General features: G+C 38.1%; 1 protein-coding gene across 2 annotated transcripts in view; it reads left to right on the plus strand.

Annotated features, from left to right (window-relative positions):
• The first annotated feature begins 1,431 nt into the window (after positions 1–1,431).
• Positions 1,432–21,026, plus strand: part of ULK4 (unc-51 like kinase 4) — a 264,773-nt gene continuing 245,178 nt past the window's right edge. The window contains exons 1-11 of one of the 2 annotated variants that reach the window (XM_041122173.1): positions 1,432–1,564; positions 5,703–5,851; positions 8,131–8,230; positions 11,212–11,351; positions 12,736–12,898; positions 16,129–16,230; positions 17,079–17,162; positions 17,983–18,058; positions 18,689–18,784; positions 20,609–20,733; positions 20,862–20,934. In XM_041122173.1, coding sequence (XP_040978107.1) covers positions 5,714–5,851; positions 8,131–8,230; positions 11,212–11,351; positions 12,736–12,898; positions 16,129–16,230; positions 17,079–17,162; positions 17,983–18,058; positions 18,689–18,784; positions 20,609–20,733; positions 20,862–20,934 — 1,097 coding nt within the window. In that variant the 5' untranslated portion in view covers positions 1,432–1,564; positions 5,703–5,713. Of the gene's footprint in view, positions 1,565–5,648; positions 5,852–8,130; positions 8,231–11,211; positions 11,352–12,735; positions 12,899–16,128; positions 16,231–17,078; positions 17,163–17,982; positions 18,059–18,688; positions 18,785–20,608; positions 20,734–20,861; positions 20,935–21,026 lie in introns of those variants that run through there. The other variant, XM_030007779.2, reaches the window with a different exon arrangement.

The raw sequence follows: 21,026 nt of genomic DNA on the forward strand, positions 1-21,026 counted from the left end.
TATTCTATTCCTTCTTCTTTATATTGGTCACCCTCATCAAAGCCAAAGACAAAATACACGGTTTTCTAAAATCTAAATAAATCCCTCTTCAAGACATACTTTTCTTATGCTTACTAAAAGAAACTAGGTGATGTCTACTTACGTATTTGGTTTATTTATATCTAGGCAACTACTCATTTACATTAAAAGAAATGGAAAAATTATTTTGCTTGTGCAGCTTCAAAGCTGTAGCTTCATTGGTAATGACAGATCAACTCTGCAATTGCTGAAAACTTATGCTGCAAAATGGGACGGGATCTGAACTTGTTCAGAAGTGAGCAATTTTGCCATGCATATGCACCCGATGTTTTTCAGCACTTAGGAGTCCAGTCAATTCTATGTGGATATCCAATAAACCAGCAAAAATTATACCTATGTGCAGCACTGACATCTTACCAGTTTTGTAGACTCTCTACCAAACCCCACAACAGCTGAACTGTGACAAAATGTTTGGCAAGCTGTGTAACTAATGAAGCTTTTTTTCCTCCAGAACTGTCCTTTGTGTCTACAGCCTCTGCTGCCTGAGAAGGTATGAAACAAAAATGAAAGCTGACACCTTTCTAACATCCCTCTCCCAAATAGGGACTCCCCCCCCCCCCTTTTTCAGTATTAGGAGGGTTTAAATTCAGACTGAAATCTCTCCTACAGTGGGGGTAAAAAACCTGACCCTGTTATCATACAGCCTAAAGAAACATTGAATCCTTCCTGTTAAGTATACTACTTCTTTTATCAGATCCAGTTGAAACGGATCAACGGGTTCAAAACTGTTAGGGAGTCAAGATGAAAGTGGGACAACTGACAAAACATAATTCTTTACAACTTTCTCTAGAAAGACAGACCAAATCTTGTTAAATGTTTTGTCACACAAGAGAAAAGGATACTTATTTGACATTTTCAAGGGCCTTACAAAAACAAAACCAGCCGAACAAAAAAACCAAAACCAGACCACCCTAGAATGAAAAATAAAGTGAAAACTCCAGTGCTAAAAATGGAAAACACTTGTTTCAAGAGCTAAATTTTGTCATAACAAAGTGCCCCTCAATTAGGCATTTACAAATCACCGTTAACGGGACTGACGACAGCTACCTGCTGTTTTGACCTACGGAGGCTTAATTAAAAAGCCCCAACAACCCAGGCTCGAAGCGGCGGGCGCTGCTGGAGCCCGCTCTCGGGGCACTGGCCTACCCTCAGCAAGGCCCGGGCCCCAGGGGCCATTATGGCCGCCGCGCCTCAGCCTCCCCCACCGTTAGCCCGACACTGACGGTTGCCTGGGAACCGGGGGGCTGCGCCCCTGACGCCCCGCCCTCTCCGGCACGTGCTGCACTCTCCCGCCCCCTTCCCCAGCGAGGCACCGCCCCCCTCCCGGCGCGACTGCCCCGCCCCTCCCGCAGCATCCGGGAACTGCACTCCGGCCGAGGTACCCGCTCTGACGTAAGCGCCTCCTGGACCAATGGCGGCTCTGCTCTCTTTCCGGCGTCTGGCTCCGTCTCCTGGATACGGGCGCGCGGTGGCGACCATCCGAGCAGTGCGTGGGGGGGAGAGGGGACGGACCCGGGTGGCACCGGGCCGTGTGTTATTGCTAGAGGAAGGGGGGGAAAAAACCCCAGTTCCCGGAGTTACTCTGACTGTTGTGCCGCTCCCGCTCCAGCTGGCTGTATTTTGTGGCCTGCAGGGACGACTTTCCCGTCGGGACACTTCCAACCCCCCCCCGCCCTCCCGTAGGGGTATGGGAGACTCCGGCCGGGGGCGGGGCTCCGCCGATTTCGGTTGATGGCGGCGGCGGGGCGATAGGAGCGCTGCGTCTTTGTCCACCCATCCACCCACTCACTCATCCCCTCCCTCCAGCCTTACAGGTACGGCTGTTGCTTCCCATCCGTTCCTCCCTCTCCCCGCGGACGGCTAACGGCCGTTAGCGGGGCATGCACGTGCCTAACGGCTCCCGGCGGCGCGCGAGGCGGGCCCCCCCGCCCCCTGTGTGGGGGGCGCGCGCAGGCGCAGGCCGTCGCCCCCTCACCGTCCTCCGGCTCCCGCCCTGGTCACTCACCCGCGGCCATAGTCCGTCCCTAGGTCTGCGGAGAGCCTCGAACGAAGGTCTCCTGGGGGACGGGAGACCTGGCCGGGGGATGGGCTTCCTCATGGCACCCTCACCTCTGCTGCAGGTGGGCTGGGAGGCGGCTGTGTCCCAGGGGTTGCGGTGCCGAGCCCTCGGGCCTGCCGAGCTGCCTGCTCTTGACAGAGCTTTGACGGCAGGAGGTCTCAGGTCGTGCAGGTGCTGCTCGTTTCAGAGTGTTTTTGGCCATTCTTTCACCAAGAGAGGGAACCATGTCTCCTCGGTGTCCTGGTCCTGCATCCTGCCCAGAGCAGATGCCATTCCTTCGGTAACTGGAGTGTGCTCCTTTGGGTGCTTCTGTGGGGTTTCAGACCTGCATCATTGCAGGTGGTGGTGTGGCAGGCTTACATCTTGCCTTGAGATACTTCTTTTCACTTCTTGTGTTGCTTTATTTGACCTCTTTGTACTTTATGTCAAAACTAACGAATGTATTCCAGCTGTTGAAAGTCTGTCTCGTGTCATGCTCCATTGGTTTGTGTACTGAAATCATGGCATAGCCCTTACTCTTGAGGTTCAGGGATGCAAGACTAGATGCTTCTCTTTTGCCTGTAGCCTCTTGCAGAGCAGCTAATGGAGACCTTATTTGCAAGTACTGCCAGTCATGAGGTAGCAATGAAGGCTTCCCTTTCCCCTGACTATGACTACTCTGTCCCAGTGTGCATTTGTGTGTCATTGGTTTTGCTTTTGCCAGATAACCAGATATTTCTGTACTTGTCATTGAGCCTGGCCTACATTTGTATGGTTTGTTGCATGAGTGGATGATAATGCCTTTCATATGACCAACATAAAGGTATCTTCCATCTCACTAATGTGTATGTGCTTCAGTCTTGTGATGAGGTGCGCATGTCAGGTTTGAAGTATTCTTGGGAAAGAAGTACAGAAAAGGGGCTGTGGTTGTGTAAATTTTGGGGGTGGGCTGTAGATTGGCAATTTCTTTTGCTGGATACATTTCTATAGCATTGCTGTTCTGGAATCTTTGTGTAGTAGGGGAGGACATTATGGGTTTTTTGTTTTTTGTTTTTTTTTTTTTTTAAGCTGTTGTCCTGGTTTCAGCTGGGATAGAGTTAATTGTCTTCCTAGTAGCTGGGTATAGTGCTATGTTTTTGAGTTTGGTATGAGAAGAATGTTGATAACACACTGATGTTTTCAGTTGTTGCTAAGTAGTGTTTAGACTAAGTCAAGGATTTTTCAGCTTCTCGTGCCCAGCCAGCAAGAAGGCTGGAGGGGCACAAGAAATTGGGAGGGGACACAGCCAGGGCAGCTGACCCAAAGTGGCCAGCGGGGTATTCCATACCATGTGACCTCACATCTAGTATATAAACTGGGGGGAGTGGGGAGATTGCTGCTCGGCGACTAACTAGGTGTCGGTCGGTGGGTGGTGAGCAATTGCATTGTGCATCACTTGCGTATTCCAATCCTTTTATTATTACTATTGTCATTGTATTAGTGTTACCATCATCGTTATTAGTTTCTCCTTTTCTGTTCTATTAAACTGTTCTTATCTCAACTGATGAGTTTTACTTTTTTTCCCGGATTGTCTCCCCCATCCCACTGGGTGGGGGGGGGAAGTGCTTGAGTGGCTGTGTGGTGCTTAGTTGCTGGCTGGGGTTAATCCATGACAACTGTCCAGAAAAAGAACATAAGGAATGGTGTGATCTGCATGAATCAGAAAAGAGAGCTAGGGAAGTGGAGATCCCCATCTATTTTGATGCTATATCTTTGTGCCTTATTTTGGGGTGTTTGGCACACTGATAATTCTGTAATTACCTTGTTCTCATAGATAACTGTAGGAAAAAAGTCTTCCTATGTTATATTGGCCATACCTAGCTGTTTGCTTAGTGCTAGATAAAATCAAACTAACTTACAGTATTAATCTGAAGGCTTTTGAATTGTGATGGTGAGATTCTTTCTTCTTTTAGGAAGAAAACGTCTGTCTTGGGTAACTATCTTTGGTAAAGGAAATTCTGGAATCATGAAGTTCCTAGACATGTTGTGATTTCTGGATCATCTGGGCACCCAGCTGGTGTTCTGGCAAGAACCAGTATTTTAGTGACAGGCATTTTGTTGTCTGGTGCTGCCCAATGCTTTGTTGTATTTTCATTTGAAGTCTGGTCTGAAAATGTGGGGATTCCCTGGTCTTCATTTTGGTCTTTGATTTGTCACTCAGGGAGCTTTGTGTCTCATTAAAGAGTTAAAGTGAAATTGAGTTTGTGGTTTGTGATCAGGCATTTGGCAGCTATGCTACTTAAGGAGCCCTTCCTCTCCATCCTTGCTTATCATTCCTGTTGCTGCACTACCCTCTCCAGTATGCTGCTTTTCTGTGGTTTTAGGATAACTACATTGGGAACTGGTCTTGTTGAAGAAAAAACAACAGTTTTATAAACAAAATTGAATAAGTCATGTAGAGTTGAGAAAGAGCAACTCCAAATGTCTTAGAACTAATTAAATTGGAAGAACTGGGCATTGAATGTGAAGCTGTCCTGAAGCTGGAAGAACTTATTACAAGGTGGTCACTGAGGACTAGTTAGCAGTATACCCTGTTTCCGGAATATGCCGGTATTGGGATTCTGTGTGTCTCTCCTTAACCCAGTGGAATAGCTGAGGAGCTGGATGGAAAGCTGATGCAGAACTCGTATTATAGTTGCTTCAATGTTTTGCTATCAGTTCTCCCATTGCTCCAAGATTCTCAGAGAAAATAATTATGGAACAAAAGAATCAAACAGACTTTTATGAAAAGCATTTAACTATTTAAATATACAAATGCCACTCGCTGGCTTTGCAACAAATGGCAAATATTTCATTTGTTTCAGTACGTAAATTAAAGCATATAGAATTCTTGAGAAGAAAGTGATAGTTACAAATATAAATTGAATTCTTGTGGAACTGCCTGGCGCCCACAATGCAACGTTTGCCAATGAATTTACACAGCTTTTATCTGCAAGGAATTGCTTCTATCCATGAAGAACTAACACTGAGTCCTATAGCTGGTAGAGCTACATTCAGCTTAGTGTTGGTAGGAATGCTAATATTCACAAAGTCCTGTGTTTTTCAGTTACGTTGATTAAATCAGTTATTTGGCAGGTTTAAATTACATTGTGAAATGTTGCAGGGACACATTTGCCTGAAGTGCCCTTGGGCAGAAATGGCAATCTTATTTGGCAAGGCTTTCAGTATAGAATATTTTCATTTGAACAGCAGTTTTATGTAGGACATGCAATTTTAAGTTTGGTAGTATGATTATTCACAGATAAAATATTCAGAATTTGTAGCTACTGCCCCACCTGTAACTTTTTGAATGTGTTAAGAGCTTTGGAAGTGGAAAATTCTATCACCTGTTCAAAATTTTAATCACATTTCATGAGAGGAGGCCTTCTGTAAAGTAATCATGTTTGATCTTGCTGGAAGTAGATAATCCCTATTTTTGAGAATTGGGAGGATAAATACTATATGTCAATGACTATTAAATTTGAATGCTTCCCCCTCCTCCTTGTTTCTTTAAATGTTTATTTGTTTACAAGACTAATACCATGTTTCTGATCTGTTGCCTGTAAAGCATCCTTAAGTATGGAGAACTTCATTCTGTATGAGGAGATCGGAAGAGGAAGTAAGACAGTTGTTTATAAAGGACGAAGAAAGGGGACGATTAATTTTGTTGCCGTTCTTTGCACTGATAAATGCAAAAGAGCTGAAATAACAAACTGGGTAAGTAATGTTTTTTTCCTGCTAAATCTGGGAAAAGATACAGCTTACAAAATCCTTGTAGCACAGGTAATATAAAAGAAAAATACCATGTGCTTCTTTAGATGGAGTTTGTCACCATTTAGATCAGCTTCTTAAGATTTTAAATTCTTATACTTTAAATAGAGTCTTATTTTAATGTATTTATTTCTTCATCTGATTTTATTGTTGTTTAAATCACATGCATAAACCCATGTTTACAAGCCTACTGCTTCTATGATGTTTCAGAGAACTTGTAAAAACAGTTACTTCCATGTAATGGTTTGCTTTATTTTTTTATTAGTTGTGCAAATTCAGTGGTAGTCATATCTTCCAGTAAATAATCAGTTAATTACTTACAAAGGAAAAAATATTTTTTATGAAAGAATAGCATTTAAGGTAAATCAATTCTGGTTTGTAAAACCTTGGCAAAGTTTTAAACATAGAATACCTTCCAGAACAGAAACTGCAACTGATACAGTTAGACACTTCAAATATTTTATTTTTCTAGTACATAAATTTTGTTTATATAGTGGGATGACCCTGGCTGGACACTAGGTGCCCACCAAGCTGCTCTATCACTCCCCCTCTTCAACTGGACAGAGGAGAGAAAACATAACGAAAGGCTCGTGGGTCGAGATAAGGATAGGGAGATATCACTCGCCAATTACCGACTCAGGGAAATTAATTTAATTTGTTGCCAATCAAATCAGAGTAGGGTAATGAGAAGTAAACCCATATCTTAAAACACCTTCCCCCCACCCCTCCCTTCTTCCTGGCTTAACTTTACTCCTGACTTTCTCCACCTCCTCCCCCCAGCAGCGCAGGGGGATGGGGATTGGGGTCAGTTCATCACACATTGTCTCTGCCGCTCTTTCCTCCTCAGGGGGAGGACTCCTCACTCTTCCCCTGCTCCAGTGTGGAGTCCCTCCCATGGGAGACAGTCCTTCACAAACTTCTCTGTGAGTTCTTCCCACAGGCTGCAGTTCTTCACAAACTGCTCCAGCGTGGGTTCCTTCCGTGGGGTGCGGTCCTTCAGGCACAGAGTGCTCCAGTGTGGGTCCCCCACGGGGCTACAGGTCCTGCCAGGAGCCTGCTCCAGCGCAGGCTTCCCCTGGGGTCACAGCCTCCTTCGGGCATCCCCCTGCTCCGGTGTGGGGTCATCCACAGGCTGCAGGTAGATATCTGCTCCACCGTCGACCTCTATGGGCTGCAGGGGGACAGCCTGCCTCACCATGGTCTTCACCATGGGCTGCAGGGGAATCTCTGCTCCGGTGCCTGGAGCACCTCCTCCCCCTCCTTCTTCACTGAACCTGGGTGTCTGCAGGGTTGTTTCTCTCACATATTCTCTCTCTTCAGCTGCTGTTGTGCAGCAGCTTTTCCCCCCTTCTTAAATCTGTTATCCTAGCGGCGCTACCACTGTCACTGATGGGCTCGGTCTTGGCCAGCGGCGGGTCCAACTTGGAGCCAGCGGGCATTGGCTGTATCAGACATAGGGGAAGCTTCTAGCAGCTTCTCGCAGAAGCCACCCCTGTATGCCCCCTGCTACTAAAACCTTGCCACGTAAACCCAATACAGTTTCATATTCCTCATTGTTTCAGTGATCATTTATTGGGTGATAAATGAATCTACCTAATTTAAATGTTTTGTTCTTAGAACCATATTCTTCTTAGAAAGCCCTTAGGGATACCTTATGTACCACTTTGACAAGATACAGAGGCTTCTGTAGAGATTAGGCAATGTAGGTATAGTAGAAATACAGATTTCCAGGGACCCTTGAGTGATTGCTCTTGCCTGATAAGTTTAAGAATGATGGAAAAATTTCTTCTTACTTCCTTTTACTCTGTTTGCCATATTGTCTCACAGTTGTGTTCTCATTGAAAAAGAAAGTAGAATGCAAGTTTGACTCCAAATTCTGATTTCCAGTTTGTTATTGTTTTAGTGATCCAGGAAAGTTAAATAGTGCTTAGAATTTGGGGTTGGGAGACTTCCTATATTTTTTTTTTTCCTGTATTTTTAAAAACAGGTGAGTTGGGTAGGGTCTGTGAGGAAAGTTATCTTTTCTCAACATACATGTAAAACTAAAATATTTGAATTGGAGAATAATTTTAGTGCACTGGAAAAGATAAGAGAACAAGTAGTTGATCTAGAGTAAAGTTGCATTGTATCTTCCCCCCCCACACCACCCCCCTGCCTTAAGTCTATATATATTCCTTTTAAAAACAAAACAAAACAAAAAACAACCAAACAAAACTTTGTTCTAGGTTCGTCTGACTCATGAAATCAGACACAAGAATATAGTGACGTTTCACGAGTGGTATGAAACAAGCAACCATCTCTGGCTTGTAGTGGAATTATGCACAGGTAAGATAAGCTCAAAAGGTAAAAACTTAATAGAGTATAAGAACAGTTTCTCCACAACAAATACTTAGATCTTTGAAAAAGCTTAGTAATTATCTGATTATAAACTTGAGAATCCTGTTTATATATAAAAATATTTTTGCTTTTGGAAACATTTTTAGAAATCAATTGAGATCCTATTTCTCCTCTGCTTCACTGTATATGTAAAACGTTAATTGATGTGACATAATGTTGATTTTTAATAGCTGAAGAGATAAGGCTAATCAGGGGAACTTAAAAACAGACAGTGAATAGTTGGAGGGTAGTTAAGTAAAAATTACTTGAGAAAAGTTTTCTAAGGACTGGAAGCTTTGGCGTTCTCTTTTCATTTTATAGCACAAAATAATAAAGAGAGCAAGGAGTAAATGATGTTATAATGTACAAATGACTTAATATTAGTCAAATGATTTTTTTTAATCAAAGGGCAATTCTGTAGCTAATAGTAAATTATTTAAGTTTCCTTCCTGTTCAGTAGAAGTATTTTGACTTTTATGTTAAGACGTTAATTTGGGAGCTCTGAGAACCTAAAACTGCATTAAATGATTCACTGAGTTTTGATAGATTCTTGTCAATCCGTTAAAGAAATCTTTTAAAGCTTTCTCTAATTGTGATGACTGCATGTTTTAAACTGCAGATAGCATGCTTTACTCCACGTGGAAAGAAAAGAAGGCCAATTGTGCAAGTCATGCATGTTAAAGATTTTGGTATCTGGAGTTTGTTTCATAGTAAAAGTCCATATTACACACAGCCTTTTCTTCTATCCAGAATTCTTTTTCAAAAATTACTGAAGAAGAGAAGCTACAAGTTCTGGAAAAAAAAAATCAGGTCTTTCTTTCAATGATTAAAAGTGAAGTTAATGGCTCATATGGAGGCTTTGGTCTATTTGCATAGTCTAACTTATGGGCATGCATTTAAGTTACTAGACAGGCAGCCTTTTATTAAGTACAGTTTGAACAATTATAATGTATTTTTACCTTGCAGTATTCAGTTTGCTGCAAGGAGAATGTGTTGAAGCTAACTTACTTATAAATAGAATAAGACATGGATTTCTTACTAATTTAGTAGAGCCTTGAAAACTGCTTTTGAAATATGGAAGATCTCTCTCACTTGTCTCAAGGTGACATAGTTTCTGTTATCAGATGCAGCATACTTCTGTGATGCTGGTTTCACTATTGTTTTTCTTTGTGTATTTGGTGATATTATGGAATTATTCTATATGTAGTCCTCTAAATTACATTATAAAAACCAGTAATCAAACATGACGGAAAATTCTTCTATAGCTATGTAATATGGGCTTGGTTTTAAAGGAAAGACTGATCTCCTAAACAGCATAAAAAAGGCTCAGAAAGAAAATTTAATTCAGCAGTGTTGAATAATTTGAAGAATACTGTGTTGACAGATCTTTTAGTCTTGCTATTCTCTAAAAGAAATTACTGAGCAAAGGGGAAAAAAGCTTAGGAAAATCTATTGTGATTTGGAATAAAAGATCTAGTATCCTTTTTCTATGAAAAGTTCTCCTAATCCCTGTTTTAATTCAGGGGCTTAAATTTGTGTCTTTTTTTTTTTTTTTTTTTTTTTTAATCCACATGATTTGGCAAAGATATAAATAATAGATAACCCAGGAAACCCGTAGATAATTCATGAAATACAAACTGTAGTCTCAGGGGAACAGGTTTGGTGCAGGAGTAGTAAAGGACCAAATGAGGTTGAGGAAAGGGATTTTGGGGGAGATGGGAAGGTGGAGTTTAGGATAGGAGACTGGGACAGGAAGGAGAAGAAAGACTGTTTGAGCAAAGAGGTTGTGGGAAACAAGATTAGGAGAAGTCTAAGTCCTACGAACGCTTAGGACAGGAGTGGCTCAAATGGGATGAGTCTGATGACATACCTGAGAATCAGTGGGATGTGAGGAAGTAGATGATGGGGGAAGAAGAGATTTTTGTGAGGACAGAGAAGCAGTAACAATCAGTGGAGAAAAGCATAGAGAGTGAATGTGAAGCCCAGAGAGGGACACAGGTGATAGAGGATATATGTGAGGGTTATTCGGAAGGCTTTGTAGGTGTAATCTGATCAGAAACAGAGGAAGGGTTGGTTGGAACTTAGTGGAGAGAGAGAGAGAGTGGTGATTTCAGAAGGACAGAGAAAGATCTCATGTTAGGATGAGAAGTCCAGAGAGATACGAGTAGGACTTGCTGGGCCAGGAAGCTGGGGTTTGTGTGAGAAACCTGGAAAGTGAAAGTTTAGTCCTGGGTATTTGTTTGTTTGTTTGTTTGGTTTTGAATTTTTTTCTTTACCCCCCCAAAAAAAGAAAAAAGAGAGAGAGGAAAGGCTGAAGATGAAAGAACTGGGGCACATGAGTTAAGAAAAGGACTGTACAGTAACACTATGTGCGAAGAACAAACCAAAGAATTTATCTGTTGGATGTTGTTGACCTCAGGACCTTAGAATGTAACCCAGTTTTACTATTTCTGTTGTCTGTCAATTCAGCAGAAAATTGCCTGTTATTAGCTTTAGCACTTGTTCACAGAAGTTGATAGCCTGCTCTTGGTTTTGTTTATTCTTTTAACTCATGCAGCAGGGATCTGGTTAAGGAATTTGAATAAACCCATTGGGTACTATTACATTGTGATGTGACACAGTTTCTGGGTTTCTTTTCTCCCTTCTGTTTCCTTTGTAAAATAAATGAATGTTAAAGTAATTTTGGAGTCATGCACTCAAGTTAATGGTAGTCAAAATTAAGATTTTTGTCACAGTATTGGAAAGAGATGATTTTTTTTCTGCACATCTTAGGTTTTGTTAACTATTAGATAATCTCAAGAAATATTTTTAATATCTACTGATAATGATTTTTGCTTGACATCTTTTGAAGAAGCTTATATAATGTCCTTGGGAATTATTTGTATGGCATCTTTATATGCACTTGCTGACTATATGTAAACATATTTCAGGTGGTTCTCTAGAGTCTGTTATTGCTCAAGATGAACATCTACCTGAAGATGTAGTGAGAGAATTAGGTGTTGATTTGATTACTGGTTTATACCATATTCATAAGCTTGGAATTATCTTTTGTGAACTGACACCTGGAAAGGTAAGAAGGAGTATTATTTATAGGGGACTCTGCATGTTACTTTGTATGCCATCAGCATTTAATTCATTATTTCCATTTTACTTTTTCGAAGAGGCTTACCTCAGGTTGGAGGCCAGTTGAGCTTTATAATATGTGTGAAGACAATGAGACAAGTCTATAGCTTGAACATTTTATGATCTAATTGATTTATTTCCCTGTTGTATATTTGATACTATGTGATAGATTCTTTTCGATTTGGTGTACTCGTTTGAATCAATGAAGTATTTTAGTTCTCTGTACTCAGACGTATAACTTCGTTATTATACCTATTCTATCATGCTGAAGAATATTATGAAGTTATAGAAAATGCTAATGAGGGAGTAAGTTAACTAAACTAAACTTTCTTTGTCAATAACCTTCTCTATTTAAATGGCATTTGGAAACAATAATACTCTTACTCTTTCATAAAAATACAAATCTTTATATAGTTTCTGATTTTGTGTATGTGTGGAATTTATATATAGTTTTGTCAAAGTCTATGTTTGGTTTTCATTTTATGTAGTCACCAGAATATAACTATAACCAAAAATTCTTGCTTAACAGTAGTTGGTTTTGACCTTGATCTATAAGTGATCAGGTAGCCCTTCTCTGAATTTACTGTAAAATCTTGCACAATTATACTCAGTTTCTGTTATTTGTGGGTCCAAAAGCACTAAAAAAATACATGAATAAAGCATAATGGAGATGACTCTGTATTCTTCCAAAGAAGAATGTTGTTGTAAAGTACTCCTTTGAACACAAAATAGAGTGTTAAAGTAAGACTGCTTTTTTCCTTTTTTCCTTTTTTCTTCTTTTCTCTTTTTACTTTTTTTCTATTTGACTGAATGAAATATTTCTCCAAACAACATTTTTGGGATTATGAAGCTTTTAGTTATGAGAATAAGCAGTGACCGCATAGAGAAAACTCTCATCATCATTGGACAAAATCTTTGGCATTTTCTGCTAAATAAAATTAGAAAGCTGCACTTTTTTTCCCCTCAAATGAAGTGATTTTTCTTTTTACCACACCTTTATTTTCCTACAAAGTTTTACTCTACTTTTACTTTCTTTTCTACAGTAACATTGTTGTTATTTAGATTTAATAATAAGTAAACAAAAGTACACATTAAACCTCTTAAGGGTTCTATTATATTTTTTTGGTTATAAGAAAAAAAGACAATATTGGCATTGACTTAAAAACTTTTCAGTGTTTTCACTTATAGTGATCATTTCTACCCACTTAAATGGTTTGAGATTGTAATTTTTTTTTTTTTTTAATAAATTATTTTATACTTTGTGTTGGAAATTTCAGCAGTCATCAGTTTTAGTATATGATACTTATGCTGGATTTTGTTTTTTCTTCTAGATTCTGCTGGAAGGGCCTGGCACTTTGAAATTCAGTAATTTTTGCTTGGCTAAAGTGGATGGTGAAAATTTGGAAGAATTTTTTGCATTAGTTGGATCTGAAGAAGGCGAAGGAGATGTCAGTGAAAGCACTCCACAAAGATACCTGAAAAATAGATTTCGAGGTATGATATTTTTATTACCCAAAATTAACTTATACCAAAGGGACAGGATGAAAGTTGGAAAAAGCCTTTGTTTGAAGTAATTTGGAGAGAAGAGCTTGAAACAAAATAGTTGTTTATTGTTCTGTTGGGGCTGACTAAATTTCTAGAGGAACTGAATAATTAATTTTGTTGTGTTATCGTTTGTAAAGATTAATGTGTTTGCCTCTGTCTTCACAATGGAAAGCATGATCTGTACATTTTCTGTAAGTAGGTTTAATGTATCCTGCATATGGGGAATTTAAGTAAGCTCAAACCCAAAATTTAGTTCTTAAGGAAGATTGTTCAGAGACATCATAACTTACAGAGGGAACACCACCTACAAGTGAGTAGAAAGAAAAGAAACTGTATTTATAGAATCATAGAATCATTTAGATTGGACAAGACCTTCAAGATCATCGAGTCCGACCATCATCCATGCCCACTAAACCATTTTCTGGAGTACCTTGTCTACGCGCTTTTTGAATACCTCCAGGGATGGTGACTCAACCACTTCCCTGGGCAGCCCATTCCAATGTCTGACAACCCTCTCAGTAAAGAAATTTTTCCTAATATCTAACCTAAATCTCCCTTGCCACAACTTGAGGCCATTTCCTCTCGTCCTATCTCCAGCCACCTGACAGAAGAGACCAGCACCCACCTCACTATAATCCCCCTTCAGGTAGTTGTAGCGAGTGATAAGGTCTCCCCTCAGCCTCCTCTTCTCCAGGCTAAACAGCCCCAGTTCCCTCAGCCGCTCCTCAATAAGACTTGTGCTCCAGGCCCCTCACCAACTTGGTTGCCCTTCTCTGGACACGCTCCAGCAACTCAATGTCTTTGTTGTAGTGAGGGGCCCAAAACTCACCTCCCTGCTCCTGCTGGCCCCACTATTTCTGATTTACAGGTATATAGTAATAATTCTAAGTTTCACAAAGCCAGCTTAACTAAGAGCTGGAAAAAATATGCTTCTGTCTGTCATAAAATGTATTATGTATTAACAATTCCTCACCTTTCCTGCTTTTTGTAAATAGACTTCAGGTTATTTTTTGGATTGAAGCTTATGTGTAGGTGATTACAGACTGTAGTCTACTTGTGTAACAAACTTCCAACATAACAGAAGTGGAGGTGGCTTATTTTAAGTTTCTTTTTGCAGCTTGACATCAAATCCCTACAGTATAGTATAATGTACAAACTGTCTGTCTATCCTGAGCATGTTTTCATTATTTTATAAACTGTTCTTGACTTTAATTTGTAGAAAAAAAAGAAGCAAATTTTCAAGAATTAACCCCCCCCCCCCAAAATTCCAAACAAAAAAAAAAAAAAAAACCCCAAACCAAATTGAGTATATGAATGAGATCTGAAATGTTTCAAGGTAGCTAATTAAAAATACTAATTCTTGGTTTGGATTTGCTGAGGAGGCTTAATCATTAATTGCTATTTGATGAAAACTATAGAAGATCACTAAAACTTTGGAAGTTCAGAGTTAAAACTAGAACTGGCTTTCCTAACTGATGAAATTGTATTTCTGGTATTTAATTGATTATAGGACAGTGTATTTAAAAAAAAACAAAAACAAAACCAAAAAAGTTTAAAGAAAGGAGCAAAAAGAATCAGTTACTTAGAACCTTTTGTCCTCCAGTTATAAAGTAGTAATTGGAGTATGAAGAAATAACTGATATTGGAAGTATGATAAAGTGATTTAAAATTATTCCTGCTTTGTCTCAGAAAAAATTGAGCTATGGAATTATTTATCCACTTTTTAAAAGTCTGTGCTGCAGATGCTGTCTGTAAGGTCTAGGACTAAATTCCGTTAACTTCATGTTAAATGTATGCATACAATTCAGTACATGCTACAGCTGAACTACAAGAACTGCTGCTTCCTTCATTGGAGACTTTGCACTGCTGTACTTTCTTGGTCATTTTTGATGCAAAGGGTCCAAGAGATTTCAAGTTCAAGGCTTTGCTGTTTCAGTACCTTTTACTTAAGAATGATCATTTCTTTCTGAAGTATGAGAATGTTCTTGTGCTTTAGTTTCAACAGGCAGATCCATGCAAATGCAGTAGGCTGCAAATACTATGTTATTTTTCATCAATTCAATAAAAAAAAATTAAGAGATTTGGTTTTAATCTTCCGAATCTTTTATTAGTCATCATCTCAGAGCATCTCACAGACCTCTATTTCCAAGGTAATGATATGTCATAGCCGTTACTGTTACCAGGAACAATGGAATTCTTGGCAATACTTTGTGGGAACAGAGAGAGCTTTCTTAATACTTTGCTGTCTCCTGCTGAAAGTCCACACTGGAATTACTAAGACCAAGAACAGATCTTTATTCAGGAAGAAATACAAATCTAATCTCTTTCCTGTTGCCTTTCAGAACAGCTGTTTTGGTGTATATGGTTAATGACCTTATGTCACTTAAAAAAATAAAACCCCAAGAACAAAAGAATCCAAAATAAACTTTTTAAAGGACTATGAAATTGACACTTTTGCTCAGTTTGTGTAATTTTTTTTTAGTTTTTTGAGAACTGAGTTAGTGTTTAGATGGGAACTACTGTAGAAATAGGAACTGTGTATTTCTTTTTCTATATCAAGACAAAAGGGGTTTGTGAATAAGCTGCTATAATTTGATATGTGATGTTTTCATAGTGTTTTAGTGTGAAAATAGCTATAATCAGTTTAGATCAGTGATCCAGTTGGCTAGCTACCTTGTTGTAAGTTTTCTAATTTCATGAAGGTTTATGTCTTGGGATAACTTTACCCCGCCCCCGCCAAAAAAAACCGCAAAACAAAACCAAAAAAACCCAAACAAACCAAAAACCCAGATGAAACCTGATGTAACATAATTATTTCTGTTACTCACATGAGAATTATGTTGGTTTACCATTCTGCTTTATTTGCTTGGCTCTGGAAGCTGTCAAGGCATATCAAAACATTCTTTGCATTAATCACTGTGTTAGAAAAGTGTAGTACGAGCCACCTTAGTTAATAGAAGTGAAATAAACAACAAAATAGCATATATAATCCTATATAATTCAGTAAAAGTGTAGGAGAGAAGTTCCTTTGAAACTACTTACACTTGGTATCTCAGTTTTCTTATACTAAATGAAGATAATCCCTAACTCACTGAAGCATGGAGACAAAGTTTGAAGTGTTGAACAGGATAAATGCTGAATGAATAATCAAAGTGCATTATTTATACTGTATTTTGTAGGCTCTACGTTATACACAGCTCCAGAAGCAATAAAGGGAAAAGACTTCTCCAAAGGCAGTGATCTGTGGTCCTTGGGATGTTTACTTTATGAAATGTTCTCAGGTTGTAAGTTTGTATATCTATTTAATATCTGTGATAATGGAAACAGGTTGTGGTCCCAGAATAAATTCTTGTTAACTTTCTAGGGAAGTTAAGACAGAAAAACTTAAGACAGGTTTTAAAGATTTCTTGAAGAATATACTAACTGTACTTTTTTTAAAAAAAAAGGTCTTTATCAAATAATCAAGTGAAGTAATACTGCTAAATTGTCCTTTTGAGTGTGATCTAAATATTGTGATACTAGCCAACTGTTATTGTTTAAATACTGTGATTTAAAATTATAGCAGTCCTCGAATTCTGACAATGTAATGTTTTTAATCTCCTCAGTATTAAACTCTGGGTGCATTGTGTTGACCTTTGAAAGAGAAAACTGTTTTACTAGTATAAAACCAGAGTCATTGGGTTTCCTGCAGATAAAATACCTGTTAGCATTGGCTGTAGCTGGAAGGAAGATTTCATCACAAATGAGAATTACAGTGCAACCTTCTGAACTCTTAAACAGTATGCTGATCTGTTGGATCAAAATAGTTACATAGATATTGAGATTTCTGTCTAGACCACGTCCTGTTGTTGTCTCATTGCTGATTCATACAGGGCTATCATGGTGACCTCCATGAAGCCATCTTTGGTGCCTCTTCTGTCCATGGTCTCTTTTGCTGTTCATGGTAGAAGAATTTAATCCAAAGTTTTGTATTTAAATTGACAAGAGAACTTGATAAATAGAATTCAGGCTGAGGGTGTTTATTTCTTTGGATGTTTCCTTAGGAAAATGAGCTCATCATATATCATTGCACCTGACAGCCATTTTGAAGTTTGCCTAATCTGTGAAATACACTTCTGTTTGCTTGTAGGAAGACCACCGTTCTTCTCAGATAGCTTTTCTGAATTAATTGAAAAGATTTTATATGAAGATCCATTGCCACCTAGACCACAGGGTAACATTCTCTTATTGTTTAATGAATCAAATCAGAGTAATACTTAAGAAGTTAAAGTTTTGTTTTGCACTATTTCTTCTGAGTCTTATTGCAGGAATTGGTTAGTTGTCCGAAGTGAACGTATCGTTGGCTTCCTTTGATGAGAACTTTTCCCCCGTTAATGATGAATGCTTATTTCCCTTTTGACAGACAGGCATATCATTTAGTATTAAGGATTAGATCTACCTTCTAGGGTGGAATTTTTGATGTCAGTCATTCTGGGCATCAGTGGTATTCACAGAGACTCTTAAATATTAGTGGCTTTTTTCAGTTCGTAGTAATGTAATGAAAATGGTGACCTGTAGAATTAAAACTGTTGTTACTTGCTCAATTCTGAGAGGTTTTGTTTTTAAAGTGGATAAAGTCCATTTCATAGTTCTGAGCTCTCAGAAGTAGAGTCTCAGTTAAATAAGAATTTTGGAAACCTCTTTTGTATAATGGGGTGCAACAATGTTCCCTTTAAAATTATCATGGTTGTGGGAAATTTCAACTCCATTTCATTCTTGCTAATAGCTGTATGATAATTGGAGGGTACTTTTTTAACATATAAACAATTTTAATTAGTTTGGTGACTAAGCATTGGTGGTTTGTTTGGGTTTTTTTTGAGTATCCTTTGAAATGTAAGGAGTATATATTTAAGATTCTTCGTACGTTCAGATTTTTTCAGATGGAATTACTACTAAAGAAAACTTTTTAGCGTGTTCTGTAGATAATCGTTTGATCTACATTGTGTGATGGTTGTTTTTGCTGCCCAGTACTTCTCAAGTGCTTCTATTTACAGGTTCTGCTTTTCAGAAACCTTCTGCTGAGTTCATTAGTTTGCTTGATGGGTTGCTTCAAAAAGATCCTCAGAAAAGGTAAACTGTCTAATGAGTGATTGTTGTTTGCATTGCCTCTTTTCACTTCTGGAGAAATAATTGCTGTGGTACTGTATGTATATTATTTTGTAGATGACAAAGAATGCAAAAAATCATTTAATCCCTAGTATAAAAGAGAAATTGTGCTTTTTCTTCTATGAAGATATACAGAATTAAAGTTTTGATTAAGTATATCATTGTATTTTTGTAGCTGGTACTAAATAGATAACTTTGTAACAGAAATGATGGGCAGTTTTAAAATTGGATGGCTTTGCTTTTCCAGAGCAATGGGGACATGTATTTTATGAGGTTTTGATTTATGTTGATATAGTTATATTGTTAAATAACATAAGGTTATAATTTATAGGGTAGCTCAGATAATTTACATGTTGGGATTGGCTATGCAGTTTCCTTCGTTCTTAGTCTCATACCTCTGTGTTGTGTGAATTATCCATTCTGATTTGAGGCAAAAAGTTTGTCCTGTAAGAAAACTTATTTGTTGACCAAATAAAAGTGAACAACAGGATTAATTGCTCTGTAGTGTCACTGGGTTCAAAACCTAGTCTGGTATCTCTCTGTGGAGCTGTACTTTGCCACTGCTTTTTCAGTTTGTTTGTTGCTTTTCAAAAGGCTGAATTGGACAGACCTGTTGCAGCACCCATTCTGGAAAGGATCCCTTAGCCATTGTGGTGGTGATTCTGCAGACAGCCACGGCACAAGGTCAAGGTACTGCATGTTTAAGGAAGACTTCTTTCATCGTGAATATAACGCAAAAAGGGAAAAAAAAAAAAAAAAAAAAAAAAGGTTTTCTGTGAATTTTCTCATTTTTTAATTTTGCTTAGGATTTTCATGTTGTTAACTAGTTGATGAATGGGGTTTTATACCATTCAGTGAACAGTTTTGGATGCTTAGGAATTGCATTAGCCTATTAGTGTATTACACTGTCTGTTCACTTTCAATAGACTCCTTCCTCCTGGCTATAGAATGTGTTAAAATTTACTTCTGAACTAACTGCTCTCTTTTTTTATTTATTTGTTTATATAACAATGATGCACAGTAATTTGCTTTGCTTTTTTTTTTTTAAAGCTTTTGTAGAATCTTCTAAATATGGGTCAGTTTTATCTTTAGTGAGTTTTTTTGTTTGTTTTTATGCATGAGGCTTAGAGCATCACAAAGCCTGTCAGTACAGCATCTTAGATTTGTAGTTCAGCCTTATATCCTTGCAAATGCAGCTGACCCATATTCTTTGCTCATGACATAAAGCATTAATCTAATGGATTTTTTTTTTTCTAAATTTGTAATACTCTACACTGCTATATATGCAGAAAAACCCAAGCATTTTGTGAAAATGGGTTCTATGTATTAAAAAGTTAGGCTTCTTCAAAACTCCTGTTACCTTGCTGTTTTTTTGGTTTTAATTTTGAATTAGGATATTTAGTGTTGATTTTTATGTTCTGTTGTTCTAAATACCTGAAAGATACGTTAGGTTCCAATCTAGGGAACTAATGTGAAATTAGTTTTCTTTTAGAATGCTGAATGTTTTTGTGTTCTATCTATTTTAATGTTCTCTCTTGTGTTGTTTAATACCTATTTCTGATACCAGTGCTGCAGTATTTTTGTTATTAACATTTATTCTAGTTTGAGATACAACTCTTTGTCTTTTGGTTACTGCTTTCACCACCAAGGCAGATAAGAAATCAAGATTTAAAGTTTATACCACAAAGTAAGAATTTATTCAAGGTTTTAGCAAGACTTATGTCAGCCTCTACCACAGTGCTCATCTTTGAGGAATTGTCAGAGAATCAGAAGAATTTTAATCTCCTACACAATATTGGGCTATTTGACCTTACTTTTGAGGGTTTTTCTAATGCCTCTGAAATATCCACTGAGGTATGAGCTAATTGACAAATATGACAAACATAGGACATTGGCTTGACATGCAAAAGAGGCTCAATACTTTTCCAACTGTGAGGCCCATGTATCTATTTTCTTCACAATGTGGGTTAGATTAATATTTGATATCCTAGAGAGCCTTCAGGAAGGTTATATGACCCAGTTCCATGCGAATAATAGAGGGGTATATTAAAAAAACCCAAACAACCATAATCAATAAACATGCAATTAAGTGTGACATGTAAATCATTAGGAAAAAAAAAAGGTAGTTTTTATTGATCTTAATCTAGGCTACAGACTTTGTTATTAGAAGTAGGTTTGTGACTTTTTCCTGTGAAGATTGAATGGTCTCTAAAGCTTTTAATTTTTTTTTTTTTTTTAATAGCTCTGGTATTATGGGGTAATAATTTAACTTTTAAAATTTCTTTCATCCAAGTTTTACTGAGGGAGCTAGAGAATTTTTAATATTCTCCAAGTTATTTGCTGTAAACTTATTTTTCATCATTGCCATTACTAATATAAAAAGTATGTGTAACATATTACAATAGTATGCTGTTCTAGAGAATGACAGCTAAATTGTATGCTAATAATGCAACAAATAATGGATATGATCCCTCTTTTTTTTTATCTGTGTAATTAATATCTTTTATTAAACAGTAATGAAGACACAGAGTCATCAGTATCTTGGAGTGCCAAAGAGCCAGTGGTTACTCGTAAAAATCTAGATAACCTGTCATCCTCAAGGGAAGACTATAAGCTACCAAGCAATTCTTTCAAAATAGGTAACGTTGTTCATTATGTTATTTTGAATTATTTTGTGTCCTGTGAATTTCGTCAGTTTTACCAACATGTTTATTCCCTATGTTTTATTTGTTTTTAACTTCAATGCAAGTTCATGTTCTCTTTTCAGTAGAAACTCAGGCTGAATTGCGCCCCAAAAGTGCAGTTGATGGTGAATCAAATGAATCCATATTTCTTCTCAGGTATGAAAACCTACAGAACAATTAGAAAACCCTGTATGTTTTTGGTTTGGCTCTCTCCCACCCCTACCTGGGTCTCTTCAGACATTTTATTA

This window comes from Aquila chrysaetos, chromosome 3, assembly GCF_900496995.4.
Source record: "Aquila chrysaetos chrysaetos chromosome 3, bAquChr1.4, whole genome shotgun sequence".
Lineage (NCBI taxonomy): Eukaryota > Metazoa > Chordata > Aves > Accipitriformes > Accipitridae > Aquila > Aquila chrysaetos.